At 38.5% G+C, this 23,900-nt stretch overlaps 1 protein-coding gene across 4 annotated transcripts in view; it reads right to left on the bottom strand.

Annotated features, from left to right (window-relative positions):
- Nucleotides 1-23,133, bottom strand: part of LOC130552705 (VPS10 domain-containing receptor SorCS1) — a 150,583-nt gene extending 127,450 nt beyond the window's left edge. For 2 of the 4 annotated variants that reach the window (XM_057331193.1, XM_057331194.1), the window contains exon 1: nucleotides 21,010-23,132. In XM_057331193.1, coding sequence (XP_057187176.1) covers nucleotides 21,010-21,732 — 723 coding nt within the window. In that variant the 5' untranslated portion in view covers nucleotides 21,733-23,132. Of the gene's footprint in view, nucleotides 1-21,009 lie in introns of all 4 variants that reach the window. The other 2 variants (XM_057331195.1, XM_057331191.1) reach the window with 2 other exon arrangements.
- Nucleotides 23,134-23,900: the final 767 nt, after the last annotated feature.

Below are 23,900 nucleotides of genomic sequence, written 5' to 3'. Positions count from 1 at the left end.
TTCAAACTCTTCATATATATAGTCAAATATAGTTACATGACATACAGTTTTATGTTTTGTAAATAACTGTAACCATTTGCAACTAATGACTTCGTCCAGTGCTGAATGCTAATTGGTCAACACAACTTTCCATCCCAACATCACCTCATTTGCAATCAGAGGGAAGCGTAAGTGCGTAAAGTGTCTAGTGTTTGACAAGTCATGTTTTTAGCTAAATGAGTCCATCATCCAGGTACTTCAATTTGGAATTTTCAGTGTGAACTATTCGTACCACAAAATGGTGTAGAATAGTGCATAAGTGCGCGATTTGGGACACACCTTATGTTTTCATATTACATACTTGTAGAATATTGGTTTTTATTGTCTCCTCAGGTTAGATAATAACAAAATATGAGGTGTAAGGTACAGAATTGATCTTTTACTATTTATTATACAAAATGACTTACAACATATCAGGGATTATGGATTTTATATACAAAAAATGCACAGAAGAAAAAAGGCTTGCAGGAAAGAAGCATATACACTGACAACAATTTTATATGTTGTTAATATTTGTTGATCCTCTTGTGTAGTAGTAATATTTTGCAGCCATTCCCTTGGGCCTTAGTAAGCTTTGGGCATGTTGTGTAATTTTTTGCCAAGTCTCCTTAAATTCTTCCCAAAGCAAATCTTAAATTTCCACTCCAAAACATAAAAACAAACTTCTTCTTTAAAGTATGTTTAGTAGCATATTTTAATAAAAAGCTGTCAAAGCTGGACATCACTCTTGGCATGACTGCAAGTTAAATTTAGCAACACAGAAAGTGTTACCAAATATACTTTTATATCTATGCATTAGGCACACACTTTCATCTAATAGAAATTAACGTGCTTTCAACGGATTTTTAGTCCGTATGTGTCTTTTTTCTTTCTTTTTAGGGGATTTAAACATTTAACATTACATTTTGCACGCTTTTATCCACAGCGACTTACAAGTAGGAGAGCATATAAACTATTTGTCAACACGATAAACAGTACCGTTAGTTTACAATGCCATGCTACTAGGAGTGAAAGTGAAAGTAAAGTGAAAGTGATGTGAAGAGAGGCCAAGTATGGTGTTCCATACTCAGAATGTGTGCTTTGCATTTAACCCATCCAAGTGCACACACACAGCAGTGAGTAACACACACACACCGTGAGCACACACCCAGAGCAGTGAGCAGCCATTGCTGCGGCGCCCGGGGAGCAGTTGGGGGAACGGTGCCTTGCTCAAGCGTCTCACCTCAGCCGTGGTATTGAAGGTGGAGGAGATCGCTGATTTCTTAGAAAGAAAGAAAGAAAGAAAGAAAGAAAGAAAGAAAGAAAGAAAGAAAGAAAGAAAGAAAGAAAGAAAGAAAGATAGAAAGAAAGAAAGAAAGAAAGAAAGAAAGAAAGAAAGAAAGAAAGAAAGAAAGAAAGAAAGAAAGAAAGAAAGAAAGAAAGAAAGAAAGAAAGAAAGAAAGAAAGAAAGAAAGAAAGAGCTGTGAGTGAAACACAGCCGGTCGACTCTTTTTTTTCATCCTCTAGCCGTGTAATTTTGATCTGCTTCAGATCAATCTCAAGCACTCCCGTCTCAAGGATCAAACATAATGGGAATTGGCTGAAGGTGAGAACCTACTCTCTCTCTCTCTTTCTTTCTCTCTCTACCTTGCTTTTTTCCAAATGACTTTTTGACGGTGGAATACAGTAATAGGCCTCTCCATTTGAACTTAACAGCCTCCTCAGCAGCAAAAGATGCCTGGGGGCGAGGGAAGAGCGCGCGGAAATCTCATTAGGTACACTATCATACCTTTTTCTACAGAAGCCCTGTCACGGAGCTAGCGTGTTATGTGCACAGGCACTGGAAGTATTAAAGGACAGCAGTCAGATACAGAGAGGAGAGGAGTAGATGAGAACCATAAAGGAACACTTAATGTGCCTTTCTTCTCGGATGCTTCAATGCAAAACCTGCAGTGCTGCAATTTCATACTTATGAGGAAAGGAGAGAAAAGCAAAAGTTGCACAAACCAGCAATATTTAACATTCCCGGGTGGATAGTCAACACTTGCATACCAGACACATACAAACAGAAGCTTCCCCAAAAGATAAAAATAGATAACTTCAAACAAATTTACGCTCGCCAAACACCAGAGACTTACTAGGGGAAATGATCTTGTTTGCCCCTGAGAAAACAGTTGCGGCGTATTCAAACAAATCTTCATTAAAGCGGAACAGAGTTACAAAGTCTGCGAAAAGTTGCACTTGTGTGTGTTCTGCGTGAGGCTGAGATGGCAGTTTGTCAAAAAACAGCTTAAAAATGTTTGAAGTGAGGAACATTTTGCTATCAAAATTAATAAATTATTGCGCAAATTCACGTTTCCTGTCGTCCTGATTTTGTTCTTGGGCAAAAATCCTTGTGGGTGGAGCAACATTTCTAAAAACCAATCCGATTTTACACTTAAAATACAGTTACAGTTATGGCTACAACAAAAAAATTTGACAGGATTATTGCTTGTGTACATGAGAACATGCTTTACGCTGCAGAATCGGGATGCTTTCCGTTGTAAACAGCTCAAGTATTTTCGCTTGTTAAGCCGAGCATCAAGTGAACAAAACCCTTAACCCTAAGTGGTTATCTCCAAGTATCCAACCATTGCTGATACAGCCTGTATATTGTAGCTTTACAATAGCATGACAGCAACCCACAACATCCCAGCATCACAATACAGCTTTGTACAGGCAAGCACGACTAACATTTTCTTCAAAACGTAAAATCTAGTAAAACAAATAAAAAAAGGATGGCAATACGTAATAAACAATGCATGTTTCCTTTTTGGTTGCTATCATTACCAGTCAAATATAAAATAATAAAATATAGAAAGCAGATTTTCTATTTATATAATTAAATATATATACAGTATATATTTATATCATGTGACTGAATTAGCTGTTTTTAATTCAAAACTTTTTAAAATCCTAACAAATTCCACTCATTGCTATTTCTATAGGCCACTTCGGAAGATGTAAACATCGTTCAACGCTGATCCAGAAGAACTTAATGTTTAAGTTTATTCACACTACACAAATGTTTTGACAAAATACAACCAACAGCGCATTCATAAGCAAATCAAAATGTTAAACGAATTTGTTTAGCTTTAATTACATATATGTATAAAAGTGCTTCTGGACCAGTGTTTACATCTTGTGAAGTGATTTATACTTTTGTTAAAGGTGCCATGTGTAATTTCTTGGAGGATCTACTAACACAAATGCAATATAATATACTATATTATAACCATCTTCAGAGGTGTATAAAGACCTTACATAATGAAGCGTTATGTTTTTATTAGCTTAGAATGAGCTATTTCTGTCTACATACGCCGCGGGTCCGCTTGCATGGAATTCACCATGTTGTTTCTACAGTAGCCCTAAACGGACAAACTCAAGAGCGCGCTTCGTAAATACGTTATCTCCTTCTGAAAACGTGATGACATCTTAGTTCTGTGTCAGCCACCGTAGTGCTTTAAAAGGGAGGGGTGACGTAAGCTGTTGGTTGCAATTCGTAACCTTGCCTCTAGATGCCGCTAAATGTCATCCACAGGACCTTTAAATAAGCAGATTTTCAAATTAACAAAAAAAAGCTTATAGGCTTTCAAGATTGTTTAATCATTCACAGCTTAGCAAAGGTAACATGTACTTGAAAAGAAAATCTATTTGATTCTTTTCACACAGAGATTCCACACATCCTTCAATGTTGTACGTGTGTTAAACAGCCCACCCCCAACTATTACGCCGTAATTGAACTGTTGAAACCCTATCTTTGTTGTTGACAGATATTTGTTCAGAGAGAAGCTGCAAAAGTCTATTGGGAGAAACTCGTGGTGGGTTGCACGAGCGTGTGTGTGCAAGCAAAGTATGGCCTCCAGTTTAATCTGAAGTTTGTCTTGTTCTTTGCCAGCCAACTCGAATGTGTGATCTCCTGGCACAGCGGTTGTTTCTAGACAACACATTGTGTCTGCCATCGAAATAGAACGACTAACAGCTCTTTTTCACTTTTGTTTATTTATTTTTGCTTCACGGCGGAATGAAACGCTATCTTGAGCTGCTAATTATGAGTCATCTCTCCACGTACGCCTTTGAATCCAAGATTAAACATTCCAGATTATCAAAGTCCCTCGATGCCATCCTGAAATCTTTCGTCAAGAAAACATCCGCCGAACCGCTCTATCCATATAAAGATCCTAGTTGTTCTCCAAGCTCATGAGACAATTCTTATTCTATATATCCTACGCTTTTCTTTCGCACGCAACAACCGTCACAACACTTGTTCAAAGCACCTTGCTTACCCACAAGCCCCAGCATCCCTTCCCACACTCCCTTCAGAGGCTATGTAAGATATTGCCTTTTGAAACATCGTCTGCACATCTCGATGTGCCCGGCCGACGGCTGCGTTGTCATCAGCAACCACGCTGCCGTTCTAACCTGATTCAGTCAAATCCTGACAGTTAAGAGAGAGTCAGACTCGACACAGAGGAGCTGACATGCTAAGCAAATATTTTTTCAGTTTCACATTCGTGTCTTTCCGTTAAATGCAGAGGAGGAGGTGATGAGAGGAGCTTTTCCTCCTCATTCCCGTCACGTCTCAATGGTCACCCGGGTGAGTTCATTACGGGTAAAAAAAACCCTAGATAGAATGCAGATATTAAACAAACGCACAGGGAAAACCGGGAAACGCACATGACTGCACTCGCTCTTAGGTGCGGACGTTTGAAAGAACTAAAAACAAAACAGCTGTTCTTGACTCTAATGGAAATAATAACAAAGTACTCTTAAAGGGCCAGTTCACCCAAAAAAATGTGTTGTCATTTATTCACCCTCATGTTCAAAACTAACTTTCATCTGTGAAACACAAAAGAAGATATTTTGAGAAACGTCTAAGTGGTTCATACAATGGAAGTCAATGGGGACCCAATGTTGTTTGGTTATCAACATTCTTTAAAATTGCTTCTTTTGTGGTCTGCAGAAGTAAGAAAGTCATAGAGGTTTGGACTGACATGAGGGTGCGTAAATGATGAAAGATTTTTCATTTTGGGGTGAACTATCCCTTTAAAGACGATTGTGACAATCTATGAAAGATCAGAGTAAGTGGATCAACCCAAATCTGAATTTGGGATTTTCTAATCAAAACGTACAAAAACTGCCGAAACTCAAAACAGGTGCTACTGGCGATATTCAAAGTGAATGCTTTCGCAGCCTGATACGTCCAAATGTCCTTGACCCTGAGAGATGCGTATATTATGTTGAAAAGACTAGATTTGCTGAACCCCTCCTTTAGCACTCACTCCCGCTCTTTTTATGGTTTGATTCTTCATGTACTGATTTACAACAATCAAGTTCAGTCATGGCCGGGAGACCGCAACGAGTCCGGCGATGATGTACTTTGAGATCAGCGGGGCCGGTGAGCAGAAATGGGCCCTGTTGATTGCGTCGTACGGTTCACGGACAGGTCTGATGTAACCGAGGGCGAGCGGCGTATTTCACATGTGAGAAATCTTGTGAAAGAGGGTGTTAAATGTGACCTGACACTCCAACTCATTTACAGCGCCAATATAATACTGTAAAAGTGACGAGGGAAGACTGAGGATGCCCACAGAGGAGTAGAAATGACCGACTCTGTTGAGAATTCACAAATCGTCATCTTCTATACAAAAAACACATTTTTCAAAGGGACAGATCACCTAAAAATGATTTTGTTAACATGCTGTTGTTTTTACATGGATCTCGTCACATAATGCTACCTCACACATCATTTTTGGACTTGACAGATGTAGTTCATATAAAATGTCATTATAAGGAAAGAGCTGCATACTGTCCTTAAAAATGTCTATTTTGCATTTCACTGAGAAAAATAACACACAGGTTATGAATTATACGAGAATCAGTAAATAATTACAGATATTTGATTTTGTGCATGAGCTGTAACTTTAAAATGCTGACACGATGAATAATTTATCACCGCGTTCAAGAATCACTCTCCGTTTCATTTTCGTGAGATCTCAGCCTTCACCGACAGCAGTGCTCCAGATTCCTTTCCAAGATATCCAGCGTTCTGCACAATTTGTCATTCAAATGTTTCAGCACATATTTCGCCGTGCTCCCGTTCGACTGCATCTGCGCCCGTATCTTTCCACCGCTCCGTGTGCCACAGCACCATCTGCTCAGATGGGAGAAGTACCTGGACTGGCACGCCATGGCAGGATGCAGGTGCTGCCAACCCTGGCTTGGATTTCCCATGGATGTGCCAGCCAAGGCGCAGGGAGCATGGGCCAGGCTGGTGTGATGTTTGGAGTGTGGCAGACAGTGGGAGGGGAGGAAGCATCGCCCGTTTGCTTCAAACTAAGGTGTGGTGTAGGGCACAGATGACCTTTTTAGAAGCACAGATGACAGATATGGATTTTTTAAATGGCGGATATTGATCTCAAGAGCGGGTGGTTGATGGCCGATATAAGGCTGATATACATTTTACTAATATATCTAATAAAGTGGAAACAAATTACACTTATTCTGCACAAAATTGACAATAATTCGCTTTAAAATATTGAAAACAGATCACGTGCATTTCCCATTGATAAGGTTGTCGGTAGATTTTAGAAGGACCGATTCATGTTTGAGGTATTAAAAATAAACATTAACTTCAATACGCAGCACCTTTATTTTATTTATTTTAAAGGGAATAAAAGATTATTTCTCAAAATAAGGTGCAAACCTCTCCCTGAATGACCCAGACTATTTATGCAAATTAAACGGCTAAAATGTGTCATTAACGTATGGCCGCTCTCCAAGTCGTATAATTTCTGTTCTCGTGGAGTAAAAACCACTCTTATTAGGCAGACCCTTCAGCTCGCTGAACAGAAACGTCTAGACCCATGCAGCGTTTACTGTGCAAATAAATATAAAAGAGACGAAATTCCACATTGCATACAGAAATTTAAGCCTGTTTTAGTACCATTATGATTTTTACAATGAAGCATTTGTGAATTAAAGGTCCAGTGTATGAAATTAAGCAACATCTAGCGGTGAGGTTGCGAAATGCAACCAACGGCTCACTCCACCCCTCTGTTCCGAAGCAGATAACGTGTTTAGGAAACGCGCTCTGTAGAGCAGTTTGTCCATTTAGGGCCACTGTATAAACAACATGGTGAATTCCATGTAAGGGGACCCGCGGTGTATGTAGATAGAAATAGCTCATTCTAAGGTAATAAAAACATAACGCTTCATTATGTAAGGCCTTTATACACCTCTGAAGACATAGTTATGTATATTATATTGCATTTCTGTCAATAGATCCTCCAAAAAATGACACATCTGACTTCTAAGCAAAAATTGCTTAATTGTCAAAGACCAGGTCATAATCTTGATAGGTTTTGAGAGATTTACCAATTTAGAAAATATTGCAAAAATAGTAAAGCATGGGCTCAGTGAGCTGAAGAATTGTCTAGACATCATTATTTCTGAGTTTGGTGCCACTGTAAACTGGAAATCTCAGTAGGATGTGGTCCTTGTATAGCAAATTTGCTGCATATTTGCACACAAGAACGCTCACGGCTTCAGTTTCGCACTGGAAATCGATGGACTCGCTGCCTGTTGAATAAGCTCTGCTACAAGAAACATCCTGCTTCTCTCTGAACCTTTCTGAGCTTTTTTTATCTGTGCTGAATAACCACTCATTACACTGACGTGATTTACATTATTAAAGCTGTAATCTTTAACTATTGCGGATTAGAAATAAATCAGTTACTGAGCACATACTGTGAATAAAATCAAAGAAATGTAAAGGTTTTTTTTGTAAAGAAGACCTTACCTTGACCCAAACCAGTGAGCTTATAAAATAAACTATATCATTTAACTAAATAATTAAAGTAACTTGCAATTTTATGTTTCAAACAGAGATGGCGATAGAGAGGCTACAATTATGGATTGCAGCTTTTCACCCCCCAAAATTCTCTCATGATTTAGTCATCCTTATTTACATTTATGCATTTGGCAGACGCTTTTATCCTTACATTGCATTGTATTATACATTTGTTTCTGACTATGTGCAGTCCCCTGGGATCAAACCCATGTCCTTGGCAATGCTAGTGCCATGCTCTAACCACTGAGCCACAGGAAAGCTATGTCGTTCAAAACTTCTCTATGACTCTTTCTCTTATGTTACAGAAAAAAAGCTATTTTGGGAAATGTCTAAGTGGTTTTGTGTCCAAGCAATGGAAGTCAATGGGGGTCAATGTTCTTCAAAATATCTTCTGCATTTAAAAGAAAGTCATACATGTTAAGAATGACATGGAAGTGTGTAAGTGAACTTTAAACTATCCCTTAAAGATGTAAAGGTAGCAGAAGACACCTGTTAAATTCTTCAAGCAAGAAAGAAGGTGGTTAAACTACATTTTTGGTGCATAAAATTTCAAAAACTTTAAACGTGGATATCAGGAATTTTCTACAAAGTTGTATAACACGTTCCTTTAAAGTAGAGCTTAACAAATAAGCTTAGGGATGTTAAAATCCTACCATTAAAGTTATGGTCAAAGGAAAATGATAAGAAAGTTCCCAAAAACTTTTGCAAGCCTGGAAAAATATGATTAAGAATGTGACTTACATTAAATTGAGGAACGCTGCACAAAAGCCAACGATGCCTATAATCTAACATAAGATGTTCTATCTATTAACACGAGTGGAGAACTTATTCCAATCGGTCAAAGGTTGAGTTGAGTTTAAGCACACGCTCGCATCAGAATGTCCTGGCGGGAGAGAGAATTGAAGAAGGACCCGGGGCCGAACCCAAAGCGTCTTTCATTTGTCCATCTCGGTGCGTGTGTGAATCATAACCGAACTGAATGACTTCGGTCACCAGCCGAGATCAATGGCCGCTCAAACCTGCTGAATTTCTCCATCTATCGCGTACATCACCGTTAAAAAAAATATTATCGGAGTATCAAGCAGACCACCTGGTTTAATAAATGATAAATGTGATGACTCAATTAATAATGCATTCCAGCAAGGCCGAGTACGGTTGATTGACAGTTCTAAGGGACTTAAAAGGGAAGCGTACAACACTCTCTGGAGCACAGCCAACAAAAATCTGTCTTGTGTCTTGTGCCCAACTGTGACGGGGTAACGTAAAATAAAACATTATGTTTTGATGCGTCTTTTCTCTATCAGAGACGTTCTCGATTTCTCAAAGGTTCAAATCTAAACAGAGCTCATGGGGCCACGACTGACACCCACTCTTTTCGTTTATCTTGTTGGAGTACGGGTGATAGCCGTTGCCATGACAAATCCTGTCCCCCTGTGAATCGTGTCCTCTTAGGACCCCGCGCGGCTAAAGAACTTGTAATGGGTACTCTATTTAGCACCTGATTGCAATTCTTATAAATTACATTATGATTTATGTCCCTAGTACTTTGTTCAAATGACCATTATGGTCTTTTTTACTAAATGCTTCATATAGTAGTGAAATCAAACAAATCTTGTTCGTACCGTTTTAGTTTACTATAATAAAACCATGGTAATTTTAAAATATCAAAAGTGATGTTTTTTGTTAGTTAAGCAGATGTTGACCCAGAAATACTGGTGTGTATGTTACATCAAGCTTTGACAAAAAATGAATTAAATAAAATGTTAACATGTCATTTTAATGCATTTATGTTACACTGCGGATTTAGCTCGATAGAAGCTAACGCAGCTTCGGTTAGCCATACAACAACATAGCGAGATAACAACTTTTTGATCAGGCATTACAGCTACCTACTAGATTGGGTCCTAAGCGGACACAATTCACATGGGGGCCGAATTTTTCATGACACTGTCAAACGCGTCGCCTGCCCAACTATTCCTTGCCTTTTACTTGAACGGAAGTGACCCGACGGGCGTGAGGATGAATCGGTTCATCTTGATCACATTGCCCAATCCGAACGGCTTGATGGCTAATGATCTGCGGCCTGTTGTGGTTAAGCCCTTAACCGATTCATCAGCCGTCCGCCTGCTCTTCCGTCGCTGCTTTACATATAAATTACAGAGTGGGGAAAAAACAGGGCAGACAGTGCCATTTTTATTCCCCTGCCCCCTGATTTCATTTGCACAAACATTAGGATAGTGGAAACGAAAGCTGATGGGAAGGAAGATGGAGGATGAGAGGGACGGACACAATCATGAGGCGCCCGTCATCGGATACAGCCGCAGAGTGGAGTAATTTGAAAACGTGTACGTTTTACGAACGATATACATACCAGATAAAACATATCAGATGAAAACTTGGAAATTGGAGATTACACAAAAGTATATAGAGAACGGAGAACAAATAGAGAACAATGGCTTGACCAATAGCATACGTTTGGGGCGGGACCAAACAAAACAATTGAAACTTTTTGACATTTACACACTCCACCTTTAAACTTAAAAGCCTCTTTTCAGTCCATAACAGAAACACATTCATGAGAGACCTAAGGGAAGCTTCTGAACGCCATCGTGAAATCATTTCAATTGGAAATGCACTTGTGTGTTGTTTATAAATGACAGGTAAAGGAGATAATCTATCGTAGCGGCCAATCGGTGACACGCCGAGGCGCTTGATCAAAGCCGCGCGGGGCTAAAAGAAACGCAGTCTTTCGGCGCTCTTCAGAGACGTGAAATAAACATGTTTGGACACAAGCAGATGCGGCAGGTGCCTCCAGATGTCTCCATCCATCTCCGGAGCGTCTTTTCAAAGACGTCTCAAGCAGATGGGCTCGGTCGAGTACTGGCGTGCGCCATACCCCAATCTTATTTTTATTTTAGCAGTCTGCCCGCACAGCGTAGAGAGCTAGCCGCTTCTGCACGCTAATCACATTTACCTTCAAAATGAAAGGGAAAGTAGGCAGGGGAGGGCTGTTCTGAGGAAACTCGAATTCGCATGTTGCTCTTTGCATATTAGGATATTCAAAGGAAGGTTTTTTTTCAACATGATTTATTTAATACATTAATCCACACCTGCCTTTAAATGCTTTCACGGTGAGAGGGCATAACAGCTGTTTGATGTTGCCTTCCAGGGAACCTTTCTATTCCCTCATAAAAACTCATTCTATACTTATTTTGCTTGATTTATTACCTAACTGCCGTTCACCTGACATGAATACCAAAACTAATGTTAAAGCGAGAGTTCAACCAAAATATATATTCTGTCATCATTTATTCACCCTCAAAACCTGTACCCCTTTTTTTGTGGAATACAAGAGAAGATATTTTACGAAATGTTTCTGTGGTTTAGTGTCCATACAGTGGAAGTCAATGGATGCCAGTGTTGTTTGGTTATCGACATTCTTCAAAATATCTTCGTTTTTATTCTGCAGAAGAAAGAAAGTCACACAGGTTTGGCTGAGATGCTGTACGAGTGTGTGGTAATTTTGTCACTTACATTTCAGAATGCAGTGTGAGCCGTTCCTTTCCTTCGCTGATTAAAAATGTCCACTAAGCTAAATCTAGCTCAAAAACAGGTTCCAGCGCTGGACTTTCAATCCATTTGGGCCTTTGCATCAACGTCTCAAACCATTTCCCAGTTGTGGTTGGTTGTCAGCTAGTTTCAAGTGCACGAGCAGGTTTGGCCTGTAAGGTGGCAGCGGGCTGTATTGAGGTGCTGCATGTTTAATAGCATCTAGAGGGAATGTCAATTACACGTGTAAGATTGATTTGGCTTTTTTGTGCTCTCCACAGAGACCTAGCATGATTCCCTCAGCCTGTACCACAAATCTTATTTCACGCGCGCAAACATGCACCAAGACCAACATTTATTCTTTATATACATTCTTTCCTTCCTTCCTTCCTTCCTTCACTTTTTCCTTCTGTTTCCTTCATACGCTTTCTTTCTTTCCTATTGTTTCTACTTTCTTTCCTATTGTTACCGTCATACTATTTCTTCCTTCCTTTCTTAATTCCTTCCTTCTTTCACATTTTCTTTCTTTCTTTCTTTCTTTCTTTCTTTCTTTCTTTCTTTCTTTCCTTCATTCATACTGTTTCTTTCTTACTGTTTCTACTTTTTCTTTCCTACCATTACCTTCATACTCGTTCTTTCTTTCTTTCTTTCTTTCTTTCTTTCTTTCTTTCTTTCTTTCTTTCTTACAGTAATTCCTTCCTTCCTTCCTTTACTTTCTTCACTTCTTCACTTCTTTCTTTCTTTCTTTCACTCTTTTCTTCGTTCATCCTTTTTCTTTCCTACTGTTTCCTTCATACTCTTTCTTTCTTTCTTTCTTTCTTTCTTTCTTTCTTTCTTTCTTTCTTTCTTTCTTTCTTTCTTTCTTTCTTTCTTTCTTTCTTACAGTAATTCCTTTACTTTCTTCACTTCTTCACTTCTTTCTTTCACTCTTTTCTTCGTTCATCCTTTTTCTTTCCTACTGTTTCCTTCATACTCTTTCTTTCTTCCTTCATTTCTTTCTTACAGTAATTCCTCCCTTCCTTCCTTACTTCACTTCTTTCTTTCTTTCTTTCTTTCTTTCACTCTTTTCTTCATTCATCCTTTTACTTTCCTACTCTTTCCATCACACTCCTTCTTTCTTCCTTCATTTCTTTCTTACAGTAATTCCTTCCTTCCCTTCCCTTCCCTTTCTTTCTTCCTTCCTTCCTTCCTTCACTTCTTTCTTTCTTTCTTTCTTTCTTTCTTTCTTACCTTCCTTCTTTCACTTTTTCGTTCGTTCTTTCTTTTACTCGTTCATATTTTTTCGTTCCTACTGTTTGCTTTATACTCTTTCTTTCTTCCTTCATTTCTTTCTTACAGTAATTCCTTCCTTCCTTCCTTTACTTTCTTCACTTCTTTCTTTCTTTCACTCTTTTCTTCGTTCATTCTTTTTCTTTCCTACTGTTTCCATCATACTCCTTCTTTCTTCCTTCATTTCTTTCTTACAGTAATTCAGATACAGTCTTCAGACATGAATGATACACAAAAGGTGTGGTATGATCTGTCTTCAGACGACTTTCAACAAACAACAAAAATCCCCAGACTTACGTTGAATGAGGAAACTTCCACATAGTGTGACTAGAATGACAACACCGATTTCAATGGCACTACAACGCTGTGGTCCCAAGAGCAGAGCAGAATTATCACTGACTGTATTCACAGAAAGGCCAATAACGGCTTTATTTAGATGTTGTAATCTCAGCAGATTAGTGCTGCGCTACACACGTTTAGTCACAATATCTCCCGCCGTGCGATGGCTAAATCGCACAATTATCTCAATCTGTCAACTCCTTCACTGCAAAAAAATCATAGCCTTTTCCAATCCTATTTCAGAGAGTTACAGATCGACCGTTATTCAATTTACCAATTTGCCACAGATATGCATGAAAAAGCCCATTTATGGCCGGTCGGCCCCACTGCATTCTGGGAAATTGAAACCCTGACCAGCTATCAAACCGTAGCCCTGTCAAACTGTAGCTGCAATGGCTGCCCGCTGAGCATACAAGGGTATGTCATTCTGTTTTTTCTCTTAACTTATTAGCCTGGTTTTCCAACTCTGCTTTTCTTTCTGTCTCCGTTAAGTTAATTAACATTTTGATAAGAACACACTTTAACACTCACATTGAGCTGTCTTACTAAGAAACAGCAATGGTGGTTACATTCCCATTAATTACCGATCCTTATTAGAAGATGCTAATGATCTCACACCCATGCAAAAGTGTCAGGTTCTGTTGGGCATTTTGTAAACATCCCACAACACGACATCATGATTACTTTCTAATTTGAGACTCGATTGAAAGCCACATATTAAACATATTGCTGCACGTTTCAACACTGCGGTAGATCACGTCTATTCGTGAGAGCGATTTTATTAAAGATTTTATAAACCAAGAGTAACTGTGTGTGGAGCATGTGCGCGTGTTGACATGGGCCTATGAGTCATAAAGCAAAACGCGGTAGTGATTACGGAGCATCTTATGTTACCGTGGGTTTGACTAATAAACTTACATTGAACTGAAATCGAATCAAATATCTTAAAATATATTGCGAGAGTGAAACGAGAGACACGTCTGAAGCAGAAATGAAGTCACACTGACCTGAGAGAATAAAGGCATTTTCACCCAGGAAGCATTTACACTGGAAATCAATGTTTTGCTTGAGGCTTTAATACATCTGGAGCAATTCTAAAAAACAGTATCATGAATTCACTTTAGCTTTGAAATTGTCCTGTATTATATTGCCTAAAAAAAAATTGTAAAACTGTCATGGAAAACATCTGATCACATTTTACATTTTATTCAAAGCTTATTTTCATTAACGTATTTGGAAAAAAATATAAAATATGTTATTTGTATATACAGTATTTATCAATATTTACATTAGCATTGAAAATACATGTGAATGTAAAAAAAATGTTTTTAATTAAATTTTACTTATTTATCTTTTGATTTGGGAGTTAAATATGGACATATTTTGATAAGATTCACGCATTAGAAAGAAACACAAAACGAATCACAGCTAGACAACAAAATCTGAAATTTGAACGAGTATAGATGGTTTCATCGGATGGATCCGTCTGGCCCGAAGTTAACTTCGTTGCGGTTAGTGGCTAGTAATATAACAATTTATTTTATATATAATTTATATTGATATTCATTTACATTCATATTTTATTGCATATTAATTGTATTAAATTAAATTAAAACTCCTCAACAGTTGATTTTTGCGAAGTTCTACCGGAATTTAAGTTGAGGGCCACATAACGTTTGTTTATGTTGTTGCCGCTGAAATCATCTATATTAAGTATTTATCATTTTTAGCATGATTTATTACACAATTATACTATAATGTAATGTAATTTAATATTAAATGTTTAACAACTTTTTACTGTATTACTATTGAAAATATACGTGAATAGTGAATTACAAAAAAAACTGTATTTCATTTTTATTTATTTATGTCTCCTTTGATTTGGGAGTACAATATGAACTGGACATATTTTCACGCCAGAAAGAAACCCAAGACGAAGCACAGCTATACAACAAATTCTGCAAGTTGAATGAGACTTTTGTGCCACCAAACGCCCCCTGTAGGAAACAAAGAGAAGTGCAGCATTACTCATTCAACCAATTTTAGTCCAGAAGATAGTCCCTACAGAGAAAGCAACAAACTACTATCAACATGCATGTAAAGACTATGGCCATTCATCATTGTTCAGCCTACACAAAGAAGTATATAACACACATTCCGCACAGCAAGAAATATTTTCAAACACCACTTTACACTTTACACTTTTCAGTGAAATCAACACACAAGTGGCTTCCTTCTTGTTGTCTCTGCTAAGCTGGGACAGAAGAAAGCATTTTTAAGTTAAAACAATGAAATATGATCATCTTCGATAATTTCATTCCACCTACAACACTGAGGCTTGTATGCTGGTAGTAATATTCTTTTTCTTTTAAAACATAATTGAAAAGAATAAACCACTGTGTGATACCTTGAAAATAACCAAAATGTGCGATTGTGGGAACAGGACTCAAATTGAGCAACAGAGGGAGGTAAGAAAATCGTTATAAATCGAGAGTGGGTGGACACTAAGTAAAATTTTGTGGGAGCCGGCGGGAGACCAAGATGAAACCCACAGTAGCGGCATGAAAAAATGAGTCCCACACGGACCTCTAAAGTGAAATATTAAGTCTGTTTTCATCTCCGAAGAAGAAAGCAAAAATTCACAGTTTACATGAGGAGCCGGAGCAGTCGGTGCATCTGACTGTAGCCCCTTATCGTCAGATTACTCTTGGTTTATAAAATCTCTCGCACAAATGACCGTGACCTCCCTAAAGAAAGGCCTGATGAAGCGAACATTTTTCACAGAGTAATTAGTGAATTAAGAGAGAGAGAGAGAGAGAGAGACCAAACTCCCAAAGAATGGAAGATAGATAGTTAAGTCTGCCAGACATAGACATGCAACAGAAAATAACTGAAGCGTAGATATTCTCGGACACAAAAAGTGTTTGTAATATTTCAGTTTAAGATCATCATGAAACTGTGTTCACAACCCTTCCAGTTTGAATGGACGCAAGTGCTTCTAAAGCTGTCCTCAACCACCCCCAAAATAATATTACCTAAAAAAGTGATCAAGCTCAGAACAGACAAAAATAAATTAATTGAAAGCCCAATGAACAATCAGATTCAGATGTTCAATACAAATAGCTTTTGTGCTGCTATAGACTGCCAGTGAAGCACAGCGTCTGGGTGGCACCCAAAATGATGTGTTTAGAGCCTCTTGTCCAATGAACATTGATTTTTGCTCCATTAAAATCAATGGAACAAGTAAATGCCATAGACGACCACTCAAGCACAGCTTCAATACAACTCCATGGGCAATGAGTCCCTAGAATGCAATGGCGGATTAAAGCAGATTACAAACCCTGCAACTGTGCGGTGTAGTATTTGTATTTATAAGATCATAAATGATTTGAGGGGTGGAGCTAATAATTACATTTGAAAGAAATATTGACTTTTTTGGTCTAAATTTGGGAAAATGTGCACCGATGAATCATTCACAATAAAAACAAAAAGTAAAATATATATATTTTTTGTTCTTGACTTTAAGTTAAAATCTATACCCAAGTGTGCCGCTTCTAACTACTGCATCTTTCTAAGAATAAAAAGTGACCTTGCATTGAATAGTTGAGATGCAGTTTCAACTGGAGAGTTATCTGTTTCAACAGTCGTGTCCTGTCGGATGTCTGAAGAAAATAAATTCAAATTATACTGGGAGTAAATGTATTTGGTGGCTGTTTTTGTCTAGCCAAGGCATTTTTCAGTGATATTTGTCTTCATTTACATTGCTTGCCAAATACTTTGTGGCGGAGCTACCATTCATATCAGAAAAATAAAATCCGTTGCCCTTCAGCTGTCCACCCACAGCCCTTTGCATTGGATATTCTTCATTTTTTGACTTGCTCTTTTTTGCCTTCTGAAATGTTAAAAATAATAGCTTTTTGAGTTGAACGTCTAAAAAAAACTATTGTACATTCGTGTATTTGTTTGAAGAAAAGATGACAGTGTTGCGTGGGAATACATTAGTGCCAGCATTACTGTTGTTGTTTATTATTATTATTTAGACAGTTTGTGTGCCTTTCGCAGAAGAAAAAAAACGTTATTGCTTTAGACAAAAACAACAGCTTTTCAACAGCTTCATGTTTTTACCACAATAACACCAAGGTTGTAAATGATTAAATAATAATTGAAAATTAGGGTTTGTAAGGCACTATTCTTTAATAAAATGAAAAGCTTAAAATGAACAACAAACTCATTTAAATTAAACGAATAGTTAGAATAGTAAGATAATGAATAGAAAAATTACACCAACCTGATCTGACAGGAATTCATAAGTCTTATACAAGGTGGCTAATAGAGAGTGTGAAGCTGACGTCACGCCCTATGTTGCATGTTGCTGTGGCGCCGCCATCTTGGGAGGATAATACTCCACTGCTATTATTGTTTTGATATGTACCGGTACTTGTTTTGTTTGATATATGGAGAAATCGAAAGTGAAAGAACCATGGGTTTTTCCTGAACGACTCTGCATAATGCTATTGCAGTTTTTTAACACAGCAAGACCGACCTACCATAGTTATATTTCCTAATCAAACAAGAAAAACAAAACATTGAACGCACTAGCAGCCATCCTCCCAAGATGGCACAACATTCAACGCGGCGTGACGTCGATTAACAAGCTCTATACGTATGAATTCCTCTGACGTGAATCATACAAATACGAACGATTATTAGAAAAACAGCACACGGAAGCCCCTCCCCTAACCCCACCCTAGACCCTGCATCGCTGGTGTGAAAGGAAATCGTACTAAAACGTACCAATAAGATTGTACAAATGAATACGAATTAGCCAATTAATACGAATTAGTTACGAGAGATTGTGTTGGTATAAAGTCTGAAAGTGTTGAAGCTCCGAAAAAGCACATAAATCCATCATAAATGTATCCAAACAACTTCAGGGGGTTAATAAATGTTTTCTCAAACGAAACGATAGGTGCGGGAAAAAAACGATAAATATTTTGAGCATATTTAGCAAAACTGAAACACATAAAAGTGGTAAAATAAAAAATGGAGACACATCGATAACTTTGAATCTCATTGGTTCTCACATGTCTCGTGACAAAATAACATGTATGACAGCTGGTCACAAGACATACAGTAACCAACAATTTGGGACCAACACACAGACAAAAATGATGGATATTTATATAAACAAAAAAAAATTGTGAAGAAACTTTCACCTGAGGAAACAAAGCCTTACACGTCTGAAATGACATGGGGGTGAATACATTATCATAAGGAAACATTAGGTTAGAGAATTTTCATGTTTGAGTAAACGAATCTTTGAATTACACTGTTTGTCACTTTGATTTTGACACAAGGGAGAATTTGTCCACTCCACAGATGTGAAAAAAGTGAGAACTTGAAACAACATGACCATTAATGGAATACATCTTGCAGCTCAGGCTTAGATCAAAAAGGCAGAGGTTGGCAGTACAATATGTTTTTAACCATCCAATTAATTGCATTTTAAAAGTCAGTTGGCAACATAGTGTTATAAGATTAGACATATTCCTCTTCCCTCTCACATGTGCTGTGCTAAAGGAAGCCAGAAATAGACTTTTGCGAGTTAGCAACATTAGCGCGAGACTGTGACACATAAGACAACTGGTGCTGGTTGCATATTTTACAGGGATCTCGGGAACTTTGTGACTAACTTCTCACTAATTGGCAAGAAAAATTTTGATTCTCTCCTTCTGTTGGCTGACAGAAACATCTTGAGGCAAAATAATCACCCCCAGTGCCCCCGACTGCACAAGAGATGCGTTTTTAACCTTGTGACGTCATACGTTGCTTTCGAGTTTCCCAGAAGTTTTCACAGTTGTAGCCTGATAAATGTCAGCTGTGGAAAGAGTATACACATGCGTGTGTGTGTGTGTGTATGCGTGTATTTTCATGACAACTTGACATTTATAAAAGGCTTTTCCGCCTTATTTTGTGGGATGATTTGAGTATATTGTACATTGATTTGTCATTTGAGAGTTCTCAAGGATCTGGAAAAGCCCTGCAGGGGGTCTGGGAACGGGTTTATAAAACTTTGGGTTTTAATTCAAATAATAAAATATATTACAGTATATGACTTAAAGGAACAGTTCACCCAAAAATAAAAATTGTGTCATCATTTACTCACCCTCAAGTTGTTCCAAATCTGAAGAATGCTTTAAACCAAACAGTTCTTGGCCACCACTGACTATAGTAAGAAAACATTTCTTTGTACATTTCTTTGTTCTGTTGAACACAAAAGAAGATATTTTGAAGAATGTAGGAAAGCAAACCGTTCTGGGGCACTTTTGACTACCATTGTATTTTTTTCTACTACGGTAGTCAATGGTGGTCAAGAACTTTATTTGTATAAATATTGATGCTTATGTCCACATTAACAAATATAAATATTTTCTATATTATTAAAATTAAACCATATTATACAATTTGAATCAGTCCGACACAGCAGCATTAGCTCAACCAATAGCATGAGTTTAGGGCGGGGCCATATGCTTGTCCAACCAATGACAGACAGGAAACCTTTGAAAACACACTCAATAAGGTTTGTTGCAACTATATAATTTAAACACACTACAAAATATTACATATCTTTCTATATTGGGGCTCACTGGATCTGTTTCAGACCAAAATTATTCTGTATCATATACATAAAATATAGTTCAAAAAAAGAGAGAAAAAAAATGTAATTTCTTTATTTATACATGTACTATGCTTAAGAAAAGAAAACTCAATTATGCATTTTACTACAATGACACTGAATATGTAATGCAATGATTCTTTTTACTATTATTAAGCTTCACCGTGCCTTATTGTTAGGGAAAGAGCCCATATATATTGAATCTACCGAATTTGCTATTCATACTGCACAATACAGAAAATTCAATTACAAGATATGATAACACCAGCGTGATTTTCAGCTCTGAACCGGAATGACTGCAGTCTTCTAGTGGGACTGAAGTTTACTCTCCTGGTTTTTTTTCTCTTTTCTCTCTCTGCATAGGCTATGTCCCGAAAGTTTTCTGTTTGACTGTCATCTCACAAATAAATGTGCCGTGTTAGTGAGCACAGTGTTTAAATTAGAAAATGCCCTCAGATTTTACCTGCAGGCATGACAACAGCTGCTCTGACAGTTGATGGAGAAAAACATAATGGGGATGAAAGATTACATCTGATATTTTGCCGACATAGTAGTAGTAGTTGTTGATATGTGAAATATTACAATGTGCAAATGCACATTAAGTCTGTTTGCAAAGCATGAGAGTAAAGATATATTGCACACCAGTTTAAGAAAGCAATAACTATCAATAGGCCAATATATAAGATGAGAATGCAGTATATTTAAAGGACATTTTGGATCTGGCACACATTTTAGCATTACTACTTTGTTTTATTCTTAATTCTCTCAAAATCTCCTCAAATACAAGATCTGCTACACCTATCATTAAATACTGTATACCAAAACATCAGAGTCGATGCTTTACATTGAAAAGCCTGAGACGCAGTTGGTGAGTCAACATCACCGAAAACAGCTGTTCAAACTGCAGCCCTCAAAAACACCGTGCTGCCCAGGAAAGTGTCCTTCGTTTTGCAAGTGTTGGTCAAACAACAGCCAGTTTACAACTACGAAACGACCGTGAAATGCATATGAAGCAAGCACTTCATCAACAATGGACATCTGTTCGTCTCTAGTCTGCGCCCAAAGACACGCGCACACAGGACGCGCGCTCACCGCGCACACAGTAATGTCACACACACTTTCAGACGCACGTGCGCGCTCATCGCGCACACAGTAATGTCACACACACTTTCAGACGCACATTCACTGAGATCAGAGTATGTAGATGGTGCAATAATGTTCTCTCAATGGGGGCTTTACGAGTCGAACTGCGTGTTTTTTCACTTACGCTGCTGTTTTGACCGGACCAGTGCACCATGGCTTGGTTGTGTGCGGAATCCCCCGTCAACGCGAAGGTAGAGCTGGTAAGTTTCAGCTCCTCCTGCCGCGATGTGGCCGGTCTCCTGTCTTCCCTGTTCCACCTCAACTCAGAGCGCGGGACTCTGCGCGCAGCCCGCACGGAGCCGTTCCCAAAAACCCGCGCTCGGGGTGCGTCGGTTGACATGACGGATCCCCGTGCGCCTCTGCGCACTCTGCGCTTGAGATCAACAGGGACCGAACCTGTGCGCACGACCTGTAAACCTGCTCGTTCGGGGTTTGAAACTTTGCCATGACTGTCCGTGGACCCCTGTTTACCATCGGGTGGCATTTTGCCTCCAACCGCCTTATTTGAGTGAAGGTCGGTATTCCATTTGCGCACGTAGTGATCGCATTTCTCGCTATCGGCAGCGCAATCGCTATGCGTGGCCAGCTGCCCGGTTTCAGCACCAGCCGAATTAGACAGCGCCGTTGACCCGTCTTCATTATTGTCAATAACTTTACCCACAAACCCTGTTGAGGACGAAATGCTACCGTCCATCCTCACCAGTAATTCCCGACCGCTCCACTTATCAAACAGCTGACACGACCTGCAAGTTATCGCCGTTCTGATCCCCGGAACCCAAACGAGCAACAGTACCAGGGCGCAGAAAGCGCTGACATTAACCCGGTGGTTTCTGCTTCCTCTCTCCATCGCTGATAATACCAGTGTGCAGTCCGCCTGTCAGCCCTTTACCTCTAGGTATGGATAGAAAGAAGTCCTCATAGAAGTTGCAATCGCCCCAGAGTTCAGATGTGGAAAAAGTGCGATTCAGCGAAGCGCTCCAAGTTGAAGGATTTGATCAAATGAAGCTCTCCACGCGCGGAGGGGAGGAGCTCGGGGGATCGGAGAGGAGAGCAAGACCATAAAAGAGACGATTCTTTGCAGAGCACCAACATTCTTTTTTTATCACCCAGACATTTTTCCCAACAATGTATTTTGCATTTAAAAACGCGTTCGTTCGTTGGAGGTTGGAAGGCGCAATAAACTTTCTTTTACTTTCTAGAAAAATTATTTGGCTGAGAGCTCAAGCAAATTTTATCGCGGGTAATTCGGGACTTAATAGTCCGACAGACAAGCATGACTCGTGCCTGGATGAGGGGACGATAACAATATCATTCACATTGGGGTGAAAACGCACACTTGCCCACGTAAACGGAGATAAAAGATGTATCCGAGAATTTCAACTCGAGACCGTTCAGATTCTCCGCACCGTGCTCTAGATCGATGAACGCTTTGCAAATGGATCTGATGCGCATCAGTCGTGTTTCAATTGCAAGAAAACAAAATAAACAACCGCACAATAGCTCACACATTCATCACACATTAATTCAGCATCACACATTCCCGTTTCTCCCTTTCATACCTAATTAGATAGACGGTACAAAGTTGTGTTACATCTGCAGATGCTTCACTGCGTGTGTTTGTGTAAATAAGAGCTCATTAAAACTTTCACACCCTATCGTTTTCTATAGAAAGGCTAACAGCAATGACTACTTTAAAGAAATATACACATAGAAAGACAACATATGTGACCCTGGAAACAAAACCAGTCTTATGGGTCAATTTTTCGAAATTGAGATTTTTACATAATCTGAAAGCTGAATAAATAAACATTCTATTGATGTATGAGTTGTTAGAATAGGACAATATCTGGCTGAGATACAACCGTTTAAACTCTGGAATCTGAGAGCGCAAAAAAATCAAAATATTGAGAAAATTGCCTTTGAAGTTGTTAATCAGGGGCACTGTGGCAGACCATCCACTCACAAAAATAAAGTTTTTATATATTTAAGGTGGTAAATTTACAAATTATCTTCATGGAACATGATCTTTACTTAATATCCTAATGATTTTTGGCATAAAAGAAAAATCGATAATTTTGACCCACACAATGTATTTTTGTCTTTTACTAAAACTGTTCCCGTGCTACTTAAGGATGGTTTTGTGATCCAGGGTCACATATAAAGTTTATTTACATCTCAATTATTTTTTTCATAATGTTCTAATAACACCAAAATATTTTGCATCTTGAACTTGCGTTTTTTTACATTGTATGCAGATCTCATGGACACCAATTGCCATCTATTCTATTCTGTCCTGTCTTATCCTACCCCCGCCCCTATCCTATCCTATCCTATCCTATAAAATACTCTTGCAAACTTGAGTAGTAATATTTGTTTTTCGAATTTATGTTTTGTCCAATACCACAACGTTTGTCATTTTAAGGTCAGTCAGTTCTTGTATAAAGAGTCAAAGAGCAATTCATATGTAAGCATACATGTTGTTTGTGCATAAGGTCTCTCTCTCTCTCTCTCTCACACAATAAAAAATTATAATATATGAAAATAGAAGTAGAAAAAGTAGTTTAAACAAAGATTTACAAAACCAAAATGTACATCTCTCTCTCTCTCTCTCTCTCTCTCTCTCTCTCTCTCTCCCCCCTTCCTGTATGAGTTAAATCCACCGTCTTGTCATTCTAAAAGCATTAAAAATGACATACAGCTACACCGGCCTAGACTCACAGTATTAAATAGATATATTTGATTGAATTAATAGCATCGCTATGAACAGGCCTTCAGAGCTGAGATCGCACGCGTCACTCTCTCTCTTTCACTCTCGTTCCCTCCAGAAGTGCTCAAAAGATGTCATGGTCCATCATCTTGCATCCCTGCATGCACATGACAGAAATCAATGCTATTTGAATGCGATCCGTCCGACACGCAGGAAGCTCTATTAAAAACAATAAGAAGATTCGAAAGCAACGCTTCTGGACAGAGGCACAGAATGTATCTGTTGAATTCAGATCCGATCCGCTACGA

This window comes from Triplophysa rosa, linkage group LG4 (assembly GCF_024868665.1).
Source record: "Triplophysa rosa linkage group LG4, Trosa_1v2, whole genome shotgun sequence".
In the NCBI taxonomy this organism is placed as follows: Eukaryota; Metazoa; Chordata; class Actinopteri; order Cypriniformes; family Nemacheilidae; genus Triplophysa; species Triplophysa rosa.
This window is presented reverse-complemented; position numbering and strand designations above follow the sequence as displayed.